The 19,618-nt window shown below is 37.3% G+C and overlaps 1 protein-coding gene across 1 annotated transcript in view; it reads right to left on the bottom strand.

Annotated features, from left to right (window-relative positions):
* LOC150108079 (dynein axonemal heavy chain 3-like) overlaps window positions 1-19,618 on the bottom strand; it is a 1,881,116-nt gene that overhangs the window by 1,392,729 nt on the left and 468,769 nt on the right. Inside the window, exon 23 of the mRNA XM_090415945.1 lies at window positions 3,415-3,506. Within this exon, the coding sequence (XP_090272071.1) occupies window positions 3,415-3,506 (92 nt within the window). The remainder of the gene's footprint in view (window positions 1-3,414; window positions 3,507-19,618) is intronic.

Here is a 19,618-nt window from a genome sequence, read left to right as displayed (position 1 = left end):
AGTCAGAGATTCATCGTGGGAGGTACACACTATTGCATATAATGCTCATCCAACTGTGCTTTAAACGGATTCAATGTGTGTACACCCACAACACACTCAGGCAATGCATTCACTTACCAACTTACCAACCACTCTCCATGCAAAGACTTTACTCCTCACTCCTCTGCTCACACCCTCCTTATACAGTTTCCAGCGATGGCCTGTTGTTCTATGAAAAATCTTTTCCCTGTCGACCTAATAACAACCCCTGATTATCTTAATGTCTCAATCATATCCCCCCCTTCCTCCTATTCACGAGTCTCTGCAATTAACATTCTCTCAATCTCTCTTCGTATTTCACATTCCAAATACTACTGACTAAGTTTGTGAATCTTCTCTGGACCCTTTCCAACATATCTGCATCACCATGAAAACCCAATGACCAAATTTGTGCACAAAAATCCATATGGGGCCTGTTCAAGGCCTTATACAATGGCATCATAACCTCTCTATTTCTGAATGTCAGGGTTCTCTGGATCACTGCCATTATCCAATGTCATGTCTTCACAAATTATACTGCAATTTTGTGCAGTTCATATGTTTGCTACATATTACAAATTGGATCATTTTCTTTAAAGTAAGAAATCTCAGTTTCTTAGTAAAAATTAATGTTCATACTAAGAAATATATGTTTCGAAAATGATATATGGACTCGATATATCTTTACATGATTATTGTATTAATAACCATATTATCTAACCTTAATTCTATAGAAAATACTGAAACAACTCTGTGTGTATCATTTTAAGAAAATTGCTTTCTTAGCACCAATATTAATTTGCTTACTTGGTGAGAAATTAACATTTTATCTTACTTTTAATTAGTTTAATAACAAATTTATCCCTTTAACATCATAATTTTCTTGAAAAATAATGACCAGTTTCACCAGTTGAAAGTCTTATATCACATCATCTCTTACCAATTTTTATGGCTGTGATTAAATCATTTCATGATTTAATCACAGCCATGGGAAAAACTGAGTTTAGGTCTTTTCTCACAAAAATGTGAGAAAGGACTGAAAATTAGCAATAGTAGCACAAACAATGGTGTTATCTGAGAAATTACTAACATCTGACTGCATCTTGGAAGTTACACACTATCACACAAAAAGTTCATCCAGGCATGCCTTAAGTTTAAGGAAAGGTTGGAAAAGCTTTGCATGTGTGTTCTACCCCCCCCCCCTCTCCCATTCTATGAAAATTTCTTCGATGTTAACCTGCTAGCAACCCCTGTACAACTTATATGTCTCAATCATATCCCCCCCCCCTCCTCCTATTGATGAAGCTTTACAAATTACATTAATCTATCTTCCACCTCCACATTCCAAAAACCACTTAACACCTTTGTGAATCTTCTCTGGACCCCTTTCTAACATTCTTTGTCAGTAAGAAAACTTGGTGACCAAATCTGTGCATAATAATCCAAATGATGCTTGATCAAGGCCTTGTACAATGGAATCATAACCTCTTTACTATTACATGTAAAGATCATCCTCATCATTGCCATTATCTGATGTGACAACTTCTACAATGTGGCCCCCTGACTTTCAGGTTCTTGTCCACCACCACCATTCCAACATCTCTCATCTCCTATACCTCCCTTAAAGTTTCCCCACCACATGTATACTATGTATCCCATCGCTGATTACCAAATTTTAAAACCTTACACTTTGCTACATTGAACTGAAAGTTCTACTTACCTGCCTATTGATATAATCTATTCAAGTCCTGTAAGCTGCTTGACTCTGCATTGCTTGTCCCAATTTTGCATCATCTGCAAACAGCTACATATCACCAGTTAAACCCATCCCAATATCATTAATATATAAATTGAACAAACAATGGCCCCAAACCAGATCCCTATGGCACACCACTAGTGACTTTCCTCTTTTGGAATGCTACATCCTATATACAACTTTCGATACCCTTCTAACAGCCAGTCACTGATCCAACTAGTCTCTTATCTAATCCCATCCACTTCAGTTTAATTAACAGCTTGTTATGTGGCAACCTATCAAAAGCTTTTGCAAAATTTAAGTATTACCACTGTATTTGCATCCCCCCCCTTGTCCAATATATATTTGACACCTTGTTATAGTGCAAAAATAAGTTGGTAAAACATGATCTCCCTTTAACAAGCCATTGCTAATTACAAAGAATATTGATGTTATCAAGCAATTTCTATATACTAGTTTTCACTAATCTCTCCAATACCCTTACCACAACTCTGAATATACAGATGGGCATAAAATTTGTAGCCACAGCCCTATGACCAGCTTTATGAAGAGAAAAAAAGTTTACCTTCCAGGTAGTGGGCACCACTACATGGTGATAAATACATGGTGATATGTCATCATATCCTATCACCTTATTGACATCAAGCTTATTTCTTCATATACCTCTGCACACTCATGAATATGCTATCTTCTCCTATTTCCTCTGCACTTGAGTTTTTCATGATTTCACCCTGATGAAGATGAAACATCTTTATAAATTATTCACTGAATACCTCAATTATGTCTTCTGCAGTAGTTACCATTATATTTTCATCCATTAACATCATCTTCCCATAATCATTCTTCCTTCTATTTGACACATATCTGAAAAACTCTGTAGGGTTTTTCTTGGCTTGATTTGCTAATTTCTCCCCAAATTGTAGTTTTGCTGTTCTTATGGACTTAGTCATGTTACTGGCCTACTCTTTATACTCCTTATGCAACTGATTGCTTACATTATTTATATTGTGTTGCTTCCACGTTACCCGCTTCTTCCAAATTTCATGCTTAATCCCTTCACTCATCATTTGACATCTACTTTATTCAGTCTTTTGACCTTCTAAATACATTTGCACATCAACGTTGCTGAATATCTTTTTATCAGTTCCCATGCAGCATTTATCTCCCTCCCACTCAACTCCTCATTTCATGCTACAGCTCCAAGCTGTCTCCTAAGCATGTACTCTATTCACAATTATACACAATGAACTCGAAATGCTTGGCATTATTATGTGTTTTTTTATGATTACATTGAAGTAAGTAGAAGAGTATATTAATTATATGTATACAATGACTTGTTTTTGGTTTTTTTTTATATGGAGTAAAAATTTACAGAGTTGCTAACATCCACATAACAGACCAGCTAACATGCCTTCAGTTGAAAAGGCTTATAAAAGATTTGTCACATCCTAAATGGGATTTTATCCAAGTTCATTATTCAACTGAATTTTGAAGGCACTTTGATATAAGGCAAAAGGATTATTGCTTAGCCAGACTTGATGAGTAAAACACCATGCTCTAAAACTGTTCTTTGAAAAACACAATAAGAAATATGTGTAACAAATTTTAAATACTGAATTCAACTGTTTTATTAAACTCACCTTCTTGCATTAACAAATCCCAATGAATACAACGATATTTCTCCAATCAACCCATAATCTGGAATCATCATGGCTACTGTTCGAAATAACACCTATGTAGATCAGAGGAGGTAAGAATCCCAAATTAAAATTATATTTCATATAATCATTGTTTATAATGTTTACAAATAAAATGAATGTTGTTTAAGTGTTATGCACATGCAATTATCCTTTCACCATAATCACATGTAATGATTAAGCATATTCATATCATGAATGCAGCTGTATAATTTAATTTCTTTCACCTTTATAGATTCTTACCGTTTCTCCCATGAAATTATTAAGATGAGGAATGAAATGAGGCATGTACAGAATGAAATTAGATGAATAGCAGATATAAATGGAAGAGACCAAAGGAATAAAAAGAAAATCAGTGGATATATTGGGCACAGGAAGAATGTGAGATTTGGATGTCAGCAGATTACCGAGGACAGTGAAAGACAAAAGACAACAGTGTGGTAGGAAGGGTAGTATGTGTGTTGCCCAGGTATGACAGTGATATTTGCTCTCTGCCACAACTCATCACTGTCATACCTGGGCAGCGCACACACACACACTACCCTTCCTACCACACTGTCACTTTTTTCATTCACACAATGGAATGTTGTGTGAAGAGAAAGGAGTGCAGTTTGTGAATGTGTGGAATGAGTTTGAGGGGAAATTGGAGCTGTATAACAGCAATGCACTGCATCTAAATGGTTTTGAAGCGAGTCATTTGGGAAGGTTGCTGCTGGAGGGAAGTGTAATGGGCGATGCAACATGTGTCAGTGAAAGTCAAAGATGATGTTAAGGAGCAGAAGAGTGGACTAGGAGAGACTGATGTGGTTCTGAATGGAGAATAGAATGTGACAGCAAGAAAGCAAGTTGGACAGGGAAACGGGGTGGACCAGAGAGGTCGGGGGGGGGGGGACACAGTGTAAGAAAACTGGATTCTGGAAGTGATAACGAATGCATATTATATGGGTATCAGCATAGGAATGGAATGGCCAGGAATACATGGGGGGGGTGAGTCTGGGAGGCTATGTGGGGCAAAAAATTATCACACAGGAGCAGGTAAGAAGAAGTCACAGAAGGGGGACTGCAGGATTGACTACAGACCAAGAAATGAATTGCTATGTTTATTAATGAATGCCAGAAGTATAAGAAATATAGGAAATGAAATGTTGCACTGATTATTGTGAGTTTATGTGCCTGCAAATAGTTGGAATTAGTTAAACAATGATTGTATGAGAATGACATCTTCATGGCAATACAAATGGAAGGATATGATATTTTGTATAGAAGGAGGGGAGAGTGTTGCTGATGATAGCAGAGTAATTATTTCTGCACAAGGTTGAGATACAATCAGAAAAAAGTGGCAGTGGTTTTGAAGCAGTATGGTGTAAAGTAGAGGAAAATAAAATGAAATATTTGGTGGAGTATTATTACAGGCCAGGGAATACAGAAAGCGGACACCATAAATGTATTTTTGGATGTGGAACCAAAAATGTGGACACCAAAAGTGGACATCAAAAAAGGCAACTAGGCTTAGTGAGCAAGCAAAGGGTGGTCATCATGGGTGATTTCAACTATGGCAATATTGATTAGAAATGAAGAGAGAGCATCAAGAAATAAGGAGAATGAATTTCTTGATTTCTTAAGGGACAACAATCTTAGGCAGTATGTAACAGAAGGCACATGAGAGTTAAGAGTCTTAGATCTGGTTATATCATCAGAGAATGTGATTGTGAATGGAGTGTCTAATCTTTCCCCAGTTGCTGAGAGTGATCATGAAGGGATCACCTGGGTTGCAGCCAGTCACATGAAAACTTGTATAAAAAAGGGATATATGTGGAACTACAAGGCTGGTGATTATGGAAAGCTTAGGAGACAGCTGGGAGCTATAGCATGAAAAGAGGATTTGAGTGGGAAGGATATAGACATTGCATGGGCATTGATCAAGAGCCATTTAACACAGCAATGCATGAGCACATTTCAGAGATGAAAAAGTTAAACAAGGTAGGTGTAAAATGGATGAATGAAGATATTAAGCACGAAATCTGAAAGAAGACAGCACTATGGAGGCAACAAAAGTTGAATGTCAGTAATGATCAGTTGCACAATCAGTACAAGGAGTACACTCAGTTGGTAAGGGGAGCAAAAGTAGAGTATGAGAAGAAGTCAGTCAATCAAGCTAAGAAAAATCCTAGGGAGTTATTTTGATATGTGGCAAGTAGAAGGGAAAAAATGACTGTGGAAAGATGATGCTCGTTGACACTGGCAGATTAGTAACCTCAGTGTATATGAGGAATAAGACATATATAATGTTACAACGGAAGCTATAAAGTGGCTTGAAAATTGATTTGTAAAACTTTCTTTTATGTGGCTTTTAGTTGTCATAAATCTGTTACATTGGTGCATTATGTTTCTCGCTGTATTTTACCATCATACAATAAATAAATAATAAAAGCATGAGGAATTAAGTAAACCTGATGTTGATAAGGTAGCAGGAATTGACAGTTTCTTAGCACTTGTCTTCACGGAATGCCCGGCGGAATTAATGGCACCTTTAGTGCAACTGTAAGCTATTGTTCCTCTTTATTAAGCATTGATAAGAGCTATCTTGACTACTGCATGTGGATCTGGTCACCCGAGTTTCTTGGTAGAGGTAGAGAGGATCCAGAGGCGAGTGACCAAGATGGTAGCTGGTCTATGGAAAGAACCTTAAAAGAACAGTTTGAAGATTTGTAGGTTACAGAAACTGGTTGATAGGCGGAAACGGGTGATCTGATTGAGACATTCAAATTACTGAGCGGTTTTACAAGATTAATTCAGAGTAATTTTTCAGAACAGGTGTTGTGGTGGGAGAACTAGGGGTCATCCATGAAACTGAGCAAGAGCATAGTTAGCAAGGATATTAGAAATAGGTTTTTAATTGGAGAGTGGGGAATGAGTGGAATAAGCTGCCAGAGTCTGTTGTGGGTACCATGACTTTGAATGAATTCAATGCAAAGTATGATAGATACTGTGTGAATGCTGAATAGTTCTTGACATGATGTTTAGGGCCTCCCTCAATGAGAGGGCAGGGGGGGGGGGGTAAGAATAAGGCCAATCTGTGCATCTAAGGTTGGTGTAAAGGTATTAAAGAAGTTGGTGAAGACTAGGATTCAGAAATGGGTTGATAGCAGCAGTATTCTTTATGATGGTCAGTGAGAGTTTGTTAGGGGGAGGCCATATTTCAGCAATCTGTTTACGTATTACAACAAGGTGAGAAAACTCACTAGATAAAGGAGATGCATATATAGTGGTAAACTTTGATTTTTCAGAGGCCTTTGATTAACTGGCATAAGATAATTTGCAGCTAAACTGAAACAGATGAGACTAGATAACAGCCTAGTAAGTTGGATAGCTGATTGGCTGTCAGATATGTATCAGCAGTTTGTATAAGAAGAAGTGATATCCCAAAAGTGAAGTTCATTACTGGACCCTCCTCTTTTGGGAGATCAACACTATCTCATGCCAAAAGATCATCATACTGTGCCTTGGGTTCAAGGCACAGTATGATGTGGTGAGTGCAGAACTATGAAGTTCTGCACTCACCACACTTTCAGGCAATGCATTTCAGTCACCAGTCACTTTCCATGCAAAGAACCTGCTTCTCACTACCCTATTCACACCCTCCTTATACAGCTTCCAAGGATAGCATCTAGTTGCAAAGTGATCTGTTTAGGAACCATTATTTTTAACATATATATTAATGACATTGGGACCAGCTTAATTGGAGAAGTGCAGCTGTTTGCCGATGATGCAAAGTGGTTGCATCATCGGCAAGGGCATTGAGAAATAAAGCAGATGTTGTTGCCTTGCAGGAGGATCTGCATAGATTATATGAGCGGGCAAGGTTGAACATACAACAAGCAGATTATACAATTAATGGAGAAATTTTGAAGGAGGTGGAGGAGATGAGAGATCTTGGAGTGATGATGGACAGAGACTTGAAGTTTAGGAGTCACATTGCTAAAGCTGTAAGAACAAAACATCCCAATGGATGTTTATTATTATTATTATTATTACGGTTGAACATACAACATGCAGATTATGCAATTAATGGAGAAATTTTGAAGGAGGTGGAGGAAATGAGAGATCTGAGAGTGATGATGGACAGAGACGTGAAGATTAGGAGTAACATTGCTAAAGCTGTAAGAACATCCCAATGGATGTTTATTATTACGGGCAACTCCAAGGAATCCTTAGACTCATCGAGAGAGGCCCTAATGTCCACACAACTTTTCGATATTCTCACAGTATCTATCATACCTTGCCTTTAACTCATTCACAGTCATGGCACTCACAACAGACTCTGGCAGTATTCCACTCATTTACCACTCTCCAAGTAAAATACCTAGCTCTAACACCTTTACTAATCACACACTTGCCCAGTTTCCATGGATGGTCCCTAGTCCTCTCACCACCAGTCCTGTTCTGAAAAATATCCTCTGAATTAATCTTATAGAAACCCTTCAGTAATTTGAATGTCTCAATCATATCACCCCTTTTCCAGCTATCAACCAATCTGCAACCCACAAATCTTCAACCTGTTCTCATAAGGTTCATTCCATAGGCCTGCTATCATCTTGGTCACTCGTCTCTGGATCCTCTCCACCTCCTCCCCATCAAGAAGAAACCCTGGTGCCCATATCTGGGCACAGTAGTCAAGATGGGGTCTTATCAAGGCTCGATACAGAGGAACAATAACTTGCTTGTCTCTGTTCGTCAAAGTATTCTTCAGTAACCAAGTGATTTGATGAGCTGATTTAGCCACTTTTGCAATGTGCCCCATAAACTTCAACTCCCTATCCACCAAAAGTCTCAAATCCCTGGCCTCGTCAATCTCTTAGAGTACAGTTCCACCAATGTGGTATACTGCTGCTAATCTTTTCACCCCAAAATGCATAACCTTATATTTTGCCACATTAAATTGACATCCATTCTCCTTAGCCCAGTCCTCTAATCTATCCAAATTATCCTGCAAAATTTTGACATCTTGTGCATTCACTATTGCTCTACCCAACTTTGCATCATCAGCAAACAAATGAACAGTTCCTTTCAGATCCCTTCCTATATCGTTAATGAACAGATTAAACAGTAGTGGTCCAAGAACAGAACCCTGCGGCACACCACTAGTCACAAGCTATCTTTTAGACTCTACTCCTGAATAAACTACTCTCTAATATCTCTCCATATCCATCCCCATATGCTGCAGTTTACTAATTAGAATTCCATGTGGTATCCTGTCAAAGGGCTTAGCAAGGTCCAGCAGTATCACTGTAAACCTATTACCTTTATCCAGTTCAGCTGTCACTGTGTTATAAAACATGAACAAGTTACTAAGGCATGATCTACCCTTCACAAAACCATGCTGTCCCCCATACAGTATCTCACTTTCATCTATCCATTTCTGTATTTTTCTCTTGACTACTTTCTCCAAGACCTTGACAATGACTCCTGATATGCTGATCGGTCGGTAATTTGCAACAGCAGTCTTGGGACCTCCTTTATGCAGTGGAACTATTTTCCCCTCTTTCCATCCCCTCGGGACTAACCCAGACCTGAGACTCAAATTAAACAAAATGGTCAAGGGCACTAACAGTTCTTTAGCCGCTTCACATACGACCCAAGTTGGTATACCATCCAATCCCACAGATGTATTCACGTTAAGGTTTTGTAATAGACTATTCACCTCCACTTCATTCACCACAATTCCCGTATAATCTATTGGTTCCTTCATTCATGCAATATCACAAAACCATGCTGTCCCCCATACAGTATCCCACTTTCATCTATCCATTTCTGTATTTTTCTCTTGACTACTTTCTCCAAGACCTTGACAATGACTCTTGATATGCTGATCGGTCGGTAATTTGCAACAGCAGTCTTGGGACCTCCTTTATGCAGTGGAACTATTTTCCTCTCTTTCCATCCCCTTGGGACTAACCCAGACCCAAGACTCAAATTAAACAAAATGGTCAAGGGCACTAACAATTCTTTAGCCGCTTCATGTATGACCCAAGCTGGTATACCATCCAATCCCACAGATGTATTCACATTAAGGTTTTGTGATAGACTATTCACCTCCACCCGGATGATATACTCTTGCAGCTCTGTTCTATACTCTGTTCTTACAGCTTTAGCAACGATATGCAGAGGAAAGGAGGTTCTCCTACCTCTCTCAGTTCTCCTGTACAAGGCTTTGATCAGGCCACATACGGACTACTATGCACAGATTTGGTCACTTAGTTTACATGGGGATGTATTGGAGAAGGTACAGAGAATGTTTACTAAATTACTGTCAGGTCTATGGAATGTCTTCAGTGATTGAGGGAATGCAACTTACAGAGCCTTTTGGAATATGTAGAGTGAATATAATTGAGAGATATAAGTTGGTGAGAGGTTGTCACCAGCTTAATGTGGAGAAGATATTTCATCCAGCAGAGGGTGGAAAGGCTAGAACCAGAGGATATCCTTGGAAGTTGTATAAGGAGTGTGTGAGAAACAGTTTCTTTAAATGGAGAGTAGCTGGTGAGTGGAGTGCATTGCATGAAAATGTGATGAGTGCAGAACTGTGAATGGGTTTAAGGCACAGTTCGATAATTTTTGGCATGAGAGAGAGAGTACTGACCTCCCATTTGTGTGACGAGAAAGGAGTGCAGTTTGTGAATGTGTGGGATGAGTTTGAGGAGAAATTGGAGCTGTATAACAGCAATGCACTGCATCTAAATGGTTTTGAAGTGAGTCATTTGGGAAGGTTGCTGCTGGAGGGAAGTGTAATGGGTGACAACAAGACTAATAATAATTACATGATTTTGGAAACTCTCTAATCTACAAAAATTAGAGTGAATGGAAATATTGAGGGTGGGAAGATTGTGATTTTCATTGGATCCTGGGTTTGATGGGTGTAAATAAGGGCTGGCGAATAATTTTTGTAGGTGGGTCATGAAACGAGGGATTCAGGTAGATGGAATGATATCGAAGGAGGTCATATAGGGATTAAAATTATAATATGGAAGTTAGGATGGGCAGATAGACACATTAGGAGGATAACAGAAGAATGTATTAGATTATCTATGCAAATATTTAGGATTAGATGGGAATTTGGAGATACAAAATTCAACAAAATCATAAAATGCGAAAATACATTATCATCATTAACAGTTAATGGTGCGATGGAACAATTTACTTGAGACAAAAACGAGAACAACTGCAAAGAAATGTTATGCTCAAGTGGTTCAAGTCATGATATTAGGGTCTGTCATTGCCATCTAACTCAAGATGAATTGGAACTCACCAGTGTTATCAAATGTAGCAGAATTCCGCTGTGTTGCAGAATTTGTATGTCTAAAACGGCGTATTGCCAAAATTTAAAAATACAATATAAAATAGCAGACTTTTATATCTATTTATTTATTTTTAATGTTTTGTGCTCCCAAACCTAGTTGCGCCTGTGGCAGGTGCCTCTTTCGCCATGCCCTCGTTACAGCACTGCCAATCATCTCTAATATTTCTAAATTAGTTTTTTGACAGTCCATGGGCTCTAAGAATTCTTCTAAGGATCCGCATCTCAAAGGCTTTTAGTTTATTTTCACAATATTTTGATATTGGTTGACCATACATAGCATTTGGACAGCCTAATTCTTGTTTTTGTGTGAATTTTCCTTGAGGTCAGAATGTTTTTCATACTAATGAATGTTGATCTAGCAATTTCTATTCTTCTTAATATTTCCTTATCACACTTTCCATTCTCTGTAACTACTTGACCCAAATATATATAACTCTCTACTTGATCTAAGGTATTTCCTCTGATCTTAATATTTATATCGGATATTTTTCCTTTTTCTCTTGTTACCAGCATGGTTTGGGTTTTTTGAAGTTGAAATCAAGTTCATATTTTTCACTTAGTTTCAGCATCTCTTCTAGTAGGTTTTGAAGATTTTTTTTATTTTCAGCTAGCAGTACTGTATCATCTGCATATCTTAAGTTGTTTATATTTCCTCCTATGCTAACTCCTTTAAATTCTTCTAATTGCTGGAAGATATTTTCAGTATAAAGGTTAAACAACATAGGAGAAAAAACACAGGCTTGTCTGACACCCTTCTGTACTGGAAATTCCTCCGAGGTTTCTCCTATTTTTATTGAGGCAGTTTGCTCCAAATAAGGATTTATCAGTAATCTGATATATTTACCATCTACTCCTAATTTTCTGATGCATTCGATTAGGTGTTCATGTCGTATATTGTCAAAGGCCTTTATGTAGTCAATAAAATATAAGTAAACTTCTTTCTGTTACTCCAGATATCTTTCTATAATAGTTCTAATGTTGAAGAGTCCTTCTCTAGTTCCTTTATTTTCCTGAAAACCAGACTGTGTTTCATTAATTTCCAATTTGATTTAATGTTTATTTCTTTCTAGGATGATATATAACATAACTTTTGCTATCTGACTGATCATACTGATTGTTCTGTACCCTTAACGTTTCATTGTCTTCGATTTTTTTAGGTACTGGTAGGAATGTCGAGTGCTTAAAATCTTTTGGCAGGTGTCCAGTTTCATATATTTTGTTACATATGTCAGTCAGTGATCTTAAAGCCTTATCATATCCATTCCTGGAGCTTTACCTGGTTTCAGTTTCCTAATGGCATTTGTTATTTCCAGGTAAGAATAGTAGGCCCCTCCAAGTCTTCTTGCAACAGCTTATCTATTCTATCTTGATTGTAAAGTTCCTTTGAATACTCTACCCATCTATCGCTTATTTTGTCTTTCTTCATTAGGATGTTTCCATTGGTATCTTCAATGCAATGAAAGCCTACCCTTTTGCAAGATTTGCTAGTTAGCTCCCTAACTTTTTCGTGACGCTCTCTGGTTTTGTGCTTTTTGTCCAAAAGTTTAATTTCCTTGCATTTGTTGGTGAGCCATTGTTCTTTTGCAACCCTACAATTCTTTCCTGATCTCCTTGTTTATGTTCTTGTATTCAGGATGATTTTCGTGTTTCTTTCTTTCCTTCATCATTTTCAGTATCTTGTCATTCATCCAGGGTTACTCATCTTCTTCTCAAATTTGGGAATTGTTTATTTTACTGTCTTTTTTATGCACTCTTTAAATTTCTGCCATCTATCCTCAATCTCATCTTTTGGGTAAGGATACTTGGTGGAATCAGGAACGTTAACAGCAGTGGATTGTGCCAGTTCCTTTAAAAATTTATCTTGTATTTCTTGATGTTTAAGGGAGCTAAGATCAAATTTTTCTATGTATATAGGTTTCATTGTATTCTTTAATTTCATTGCTGCTTTAATGACCACAGTGTTGTGGTCTGATCCAATATCAGCTCCCGGGTATGTTTTGGCTTGTAAGATGTTATTCCAGAATCTTTTTTTAATCATTATATAGTCAATCTGGTTTCTACAGCTATCTCCGGGATTTTTCCATGTGTAAAGTCTTCTAGGAGGCTGGCTAAATAAAGCATTTGTTATTACCAGATTGTTTTCTCCACGGAACTCTATTAATCTTTCTCCTCTTGGATTTCTATGCCCCCAGGCCCTGGTTTCCCATGCAGGAAGAGATCTTTTCTGAGCCTACTTTAGCATTTCTCCCATAACGCTTTTATGTCATCTGATATAGCATTGTTAAGTGCATTTTGAATGCCTCCATAGAAACATTCACCATCTTCATCTGGGTAATCAGAAGTAGGTGCATATATTTGGACAATAAAAATATTAAAAGGTTGAACTGAAATTTTTAATGCAATTACTCTATCACCTATGGGCCAAAATCCAAGTAAGGATCGGGCAATCTTATTTTTTACTACAAATGCTACTCCATTCCTATGACTGTCTCCACATGAGTATATAATTGAATGTCTCTTTCAGTTTGTTTTTCCACTATTAGTCCATTTGACTTCACTGATACCAGCAATGTCAATTTTCGTTGCTTCAAGTTCTTGTATAAGGTTATTTCTAGACTAAAAGCCTCTAGACCAGGGATTTTCAACCTATGGCACGTGAGCCATTGCCGGGTGATACGAAAACAGAGTATAAATTAAACGGGTAAATTAACATTTTTTTTACTCGCAACATGAGTTGAGAATTAAAAATGTATGCACAAATATTTAACAGTTCTACTTAAAATATTTCATACAACTAAATGAAAACAATTAGATTTTACATTATCATTAAAAACTTTTGTATAATAATATACAAAAATAATACGGAAGTTTAATTTGAATTTAATAAGTATTAATCAAATGACAATGACAAAGTAACTCGAATATATTTGATCAGACAACAATGGGAAACAGTTTGTCCATTTTCAGTTGTTTAGCTGCCGTGAAACACAGTTACAGTTAAGAAAGTAGTGGTGTTAGATTATTGTCTTTGAATGTGAGATTGTATTTGTGAAATTGTCATATTTATATGTAGTTTGTGCCAGAGGATAGAAATCGGAAGAACATGAATAAGTGGTTAAAGAGCAGGTCCTTAAAAAGATCGAAAGGAGAAATAAGTGTAAGCAGGGGAAACAATTCTTCTCTGCCAGAAGCCACTACTTCAAATCCTAACCAACTGACGGAGGACATCATTGTACAAGAATGCAACAAAAAGTCCCATACAGCATAACGTAAATATAATCTTAATTATTTATCGTATGGTTTCACATATATTGGAGAAGAAACTGCACCTGTTCCCCAGTGTGTGGTTTGTTATGAAATGCTATCAAAACATTTGATGAAGCCTTCCCTTCTTAAACATCATTTTGAAACCAAGCATGGCAATTTAAAACACAAACCTTTGGAATATTTCCAGAGAAAACTGTCCGATTTGTCAACAAGGAAAAAACAAATAACCTCATTTTCAGGATTTAACACGAAGACTCTGGAGGCATCTTATGAAGTCAGTTTAAGAACAGCTAAGGCAGAAAAACCTCACATGATTGGAGAGTCATTAATATTACCAGTAGCTACAGATACGGTTAGAATAATTTTGAGGGAAAAGGCACCAAAACAACTTGAAATGATTCCATTATCCAATGACACAGTATAACGAAGAATTTCAGATTTGTTTTCAAATGTTAAGGAGCAGTTAACAGAAAAAGTTCACGCTAGTAAATATTTTTCCATACAATTGGATTAAACGATTGACATTACCAGCATGGCCATCTTCTTACGTATATAAGATTTATAGATGGGAAAACAGTGAATTCTTGAGAACCACTGCCTGCTCGAACAACCTCAAATGAAATATTTTCAAAATTAGACCAATTTATGAAAATTAATGATATAGAATGGAATAAATGTGTTGGTGTTTGTTCTGATGGAGCAAGTGCAATGGTTCGGAAACACAGTGGCGTTATTGCAAAAATTAAAGAAGTAGCTCCACAAGCAAAATTTGTACATTGTAGCATTCGCTGCGAGGCTTTAGCCACAAAAAATATGCCTGTTGCTCTGAAAACAGTTTTGAATGAAAGTGTGAGAACTGTTAACTTCATTAAGTCCAGAGCAATGAATTCAAGACTATTTTCAATTTTGTGCAATGAAATGGGTGCTGAACATGATTCTCTTTTACTTCACACAGAAGTCAGGTGGCTGTCATGGTGAAATGTATTGAGCCACCTGTTTGAACTTCATTCTGAAGTGTAGATTTTTCTCTCTGACAAATCCTCAGACTTGAATTGTTTCACTGATGATGGCTTGCCCAGTTGGCTTACCCGGCATATTTATTTTGCCACCTCAACCAGCTGAACACGAGTTTGCAGGGTGTGCTAACTTCCTTATTCTTGGTACAGGATAAAACTGCAGCTCTTAGGAAAAAACTTGGCTTCATCATTAAAGAAATCAATACAGGAAACACGTGTTCCTTTCCATTGTTGGATGCTTTCTTGACTGAGAATGAAATTCTTCTTCATAGTGAACTGGCAGTGAATATAAAGAAGCATCTTGGGAGTCTAATCATAGATTTCAAGGAATACTTCCCTGAAAACTTGGCTTCAGAATTTTGGATTAGACAGCCCTTTTCCATTGATGACACCTTACCATAAATGTTAACTCCTTACAAGAAAAATGAACTGATCGAGCTCTCCTGCGATGGAAGTCTCAGGCAAACGATCAAGAGGATGGATTTAACAAACTTCTGATTGGCAAGAAGAAATGAATATCCAATGATCTCAGAAAAAGCTGTAAAATTTCTGTTGGTGTTTGCAACTACATACCTTTGAATGTGGGTATTCTTCTCTCATTTATATCAAAAACAAGTACAGATATAAGTTGACTGTTGAACCCGATTTAAGACTCAAATTAAGTCAATTGAAAGCTGTGTTTAGCTAAACAAGCACAACCTTCACACTGAAACAAGAATGTGAGTTCTGCAATTAAAAATATATTATATTTATAGTTTGTACTGATTGTGAGTTTATTTGAGAACTGGAGTAGCATTATCAGGAATATGTGTTTGTCAAAATTTGTTTATGTATTCATTCATTATTATTTTATTTTTTAAAAATTGCACATTTTACAGAACAATCCATTGAATAGATTCAAAGAGTATCTGTTTCTCCAATAATTATCTGAATAAAATAATAAATAACTAAATAAATCACTAGTATTGTAGAGAAATGCTTAATTTGCCCCTGGGACCAACAAATCACACATTTCCAGAATAAATTTGCTTACTGGTACATCTAATATCCTGAATTAAATATAGTGGTACGGCACTGAAAAAGGTTGAGAACCCCTGCTTTAGACTGTTGTAATTCCAGTCATCATCTAAGTAATAAGTAGTTTTAATCTTGAAATTTGCAGAAATTACCCAATAAAGCCAAAAAAATTTGCACTGAATTCTTTCTATATGTGACAAGTAGAAAAAAGAATAACCATGGCAGTATGATGTTAGTATGGGAGTATAACCAACAGGAGTACGATAATTGATGACAATGATAGATAATGCACAGGATATAGATGAAGTATTCAATGAGCAGTTTCAATTAGAGTATTTCATCTTTGTGAAGGTGACATCAAGAGAAGCTGAAATGTAGAGGAACTAATCAGTATTTTTAGAGAGCACAAAAGGAACAGGATGGTAGGGGGGATTGCTAATGATGGCAGAAGAAATGAAGCCAAAGAGAATAGAGTGCATCAATAGGATGGGAATGTCAAAGGTAGGTCACTTGATGCTATATGGTGAGAAAGAGGCCAACAGGATGAAATATGTAGTTGGTTATTATAAGCTGGGGTGGAGAGGAGGAGGAGGATACAAGGGAAAATGTAGATGACATATATATCAGCACAATGCACATAGGATGAGTAATTGTGGAGCATTTCAACTATGGGAACGTAGACTGGAAGAAGAAACAGTCACAGGTAGGAAATGAAATGGAATTTATACAGCTGCTAAGAGATCACTACCTGATACAGCAACAGACAACTTCACCAGATACAGCACTCTCAAGGTTTGAGGATCAGAAAACGTGTTAACCAAGCTAGTCAAACAACCTTAATTAAGAACAAGCAGTCATGTGATCTTCACCCGCAAGATTGTCAGACAAGCAATATTTTCAGATAAGAAGGGGCATATATAAAATTACAAAGTAGCTGATCATGACAAACTGAAGAGCCAGCTTAAAGCAGTGCCATGGCATAAGAAATTTGAGGGGAAAGATGTTAGAAATGCATGGGAAATGTCAAGAGGTGTTTGAAAAAAGCAATCTCAGACTATTTATGCAAAGTCAGGATGATAAATCAAGTAAAAGGCAGATGGATAAACAACATAATTAAGCAGGAGTTGAAGAAAATGAAAAAGTTGTGGAGGGTATATAAAGAGGGAGGTGATGATCAGCAAGATCATGTACAGCAGTATATAGTATAGACAAGAAGGATAATTTTTATGGTAAGGAAAACCAAATCTAATTATGAAAGGAAGATAACCAAGGAGACCAAAGGAAATCCCAATGAGTTCTATTGTTTTGTGGAAAGAAAAAGAAAGAATGACTATGGAAGAATGACTTTAATAAATGGTTACAGTAGGAGGTAACAGAAACAAATAAAACAGTTGGTCACTGTGTGATAATTTTACAAAGATGTCATCCAAGTGGAGATATTGCAATGACAGATGTGTCATCGGTTAAGATAAGAATAGAGATAAATGAAATGAAAGTCATTAGGGAATTGAAAAAACTAATTGCAAATAAAGCTGATAGGAGATAATTACATATGACTACAATACCAGATACATCATCATCATGGCCATGGGATTAAATGGGATATCAGCCTGAGTATCATGAGAATGTGCAAGGGAATTGTCAGCTCCCCTGACCAAACTGTTTAATTTAAGCCTCTGTTCTGGGAAAAGATGACAGAGTAGAAGGAAAGCAAAATAATATGATGGTGGTCTGAAAGGTTCTCAGCCTCGACCATAGATTATTATTATTATTATTATTATTATTATTAAACAAGACCTCATGGAGTCAAAGACTCATCTAGGAGGTCCTTTTATCTCACACACATCTCATCATACCGCGTCTTAAACACATTCAAACTCATTGCAGACACCACACTCTCAGGTAAGGCATTCCAATCACTCACAACGCTGCACGAAAAAAACCTGCCTCTCACTCCCCTACTCACACCCTCTTTATACAGTTTCCAGGTATGACCTCTGGTTCTCCCCTGATCTCCCACTACTCTCTGTAGAACTTCTCCACCATTGATCCTATAACAACCCCTTACCAACTTGTAGTTCTCTATCATATCTCCCCTCTTCCTTCTCTCCACTAGACTGGCCAAATTACATCTTTTCAATCTTTCCTCATACTCGACATTCCAGAGGTCAGAAACTACCTTATTCAGTCGCCTTTGGACCCTTTCCAACATCTCTTCATCCTTCTGAAAACCAGGTGACCAAATCTGGGCACAATAGTCCATGTGTGGCCTAATCAAAGCATTATACAATGGAACAAGAATCTCCTTACTTCTACACGTCAGTGTCCTCCGCATCATTCCCAGAAGTCTTTGTGTTTTCTTCACAATTTTGGCAATGTGTCCTGTAAATTTTAGATCCTTATCCACTATCACCCCCAGATCTCTTATTTCCTCTACTTCCAACAATATATTCTCACCAAGCATAAATTCTGCATCCCATCTTTGTTTTCCAAATTTTAAAACCTTACATTTTGCAACATTGAACTCGCATCCCCATTTGCTTGCCCAATCACTCAATTTATTCAAGTCTTCTTGCAAGGCCACAACATCTCCACTACTCTTTATGGTTCGTCCCAACTTTGCATCATCTGCAAACAACTGAATATCTCCATCCAAATCTTCGCCAATATCATTAATATACAAGTTAAATAGTAATGGCCCTAAAACAGATCCCTGAGGCACTCCACTAGTGACTTTCCTTTTCCTGGATATTGCACCCCCCATACACAACTTGTTGATACCTATCAGATAGCCAGTCTCCAATCCAATGCACTAATCTAATATCCAACCCCATCTGCTCTAGTTTGACTGTCAACTTATCATGAGGTACTCTATCAAAAGCTTTTGCAAAATCCAAGTATATTACTGTGTATCCTTCTCCTCTGTCCAAGGAAGCAGTCACTTTATTGTAATAAGTAAGTAGATTACTAAAACACGACCTCCCTTTAACAAATCCATGCTGTCCGTCAAAGATTATACCATTGTTGTCAACCCAACTCTGGATCCTAGTTCTCACAAGCTTCTCCAACAACTTAACCACAACACCTGGCACACAGATAGGCCTATAGTTTGATGCTTGAATTCGATCACCTCCTTTATGAAGTGGCACAATCTTGTCCTCCTTCCACTCTTTAGGGACTTGACCAAGTGCAAGACTTATATTAAAAAAATATGTCAAGGCAGGTGTTAACTCTGTGGCACATTCCTTCAGAATACGCGGTGATATATTATCAAGTCCCACAGCCTTATTTACATCTAGTTTAATCAGCTCCCCAAACACCTCTTGCTCACGTACAGTCAGTGTCTCCTCCCCATCATCAACTGCTCTTAATCTCTCCATGAAGTCACTTTCACAAGATTGAAAGATCTTTATGAACTGCTCATTAAGTATCTCCACCACACATTCTGCAACAGCTGTCTTTATACCATTTCCTCTAATCAATGTCATCC

This window comes from Typopeltis vanoorti, chromosome 3, assembly GCF_054136105.1.
Source record: "Typopeltis vanoorti isolate ZY-2024b chromosome 3, IOZ_Tvanoo_1.0, whole genome shotgun sequence".
Lineage (NCBI taxonomy): Eukaryota > Metazoa > Arthropoda > Arachnida > Uropygi > Thelyphonidae > Typopeltis > Typopeltis vanoorti.
The sequence above is the reverse complement of the archived record's forward strand: the minus strand, read 5'-3'. Positions and strand labels throughout refer to the sequence as shown.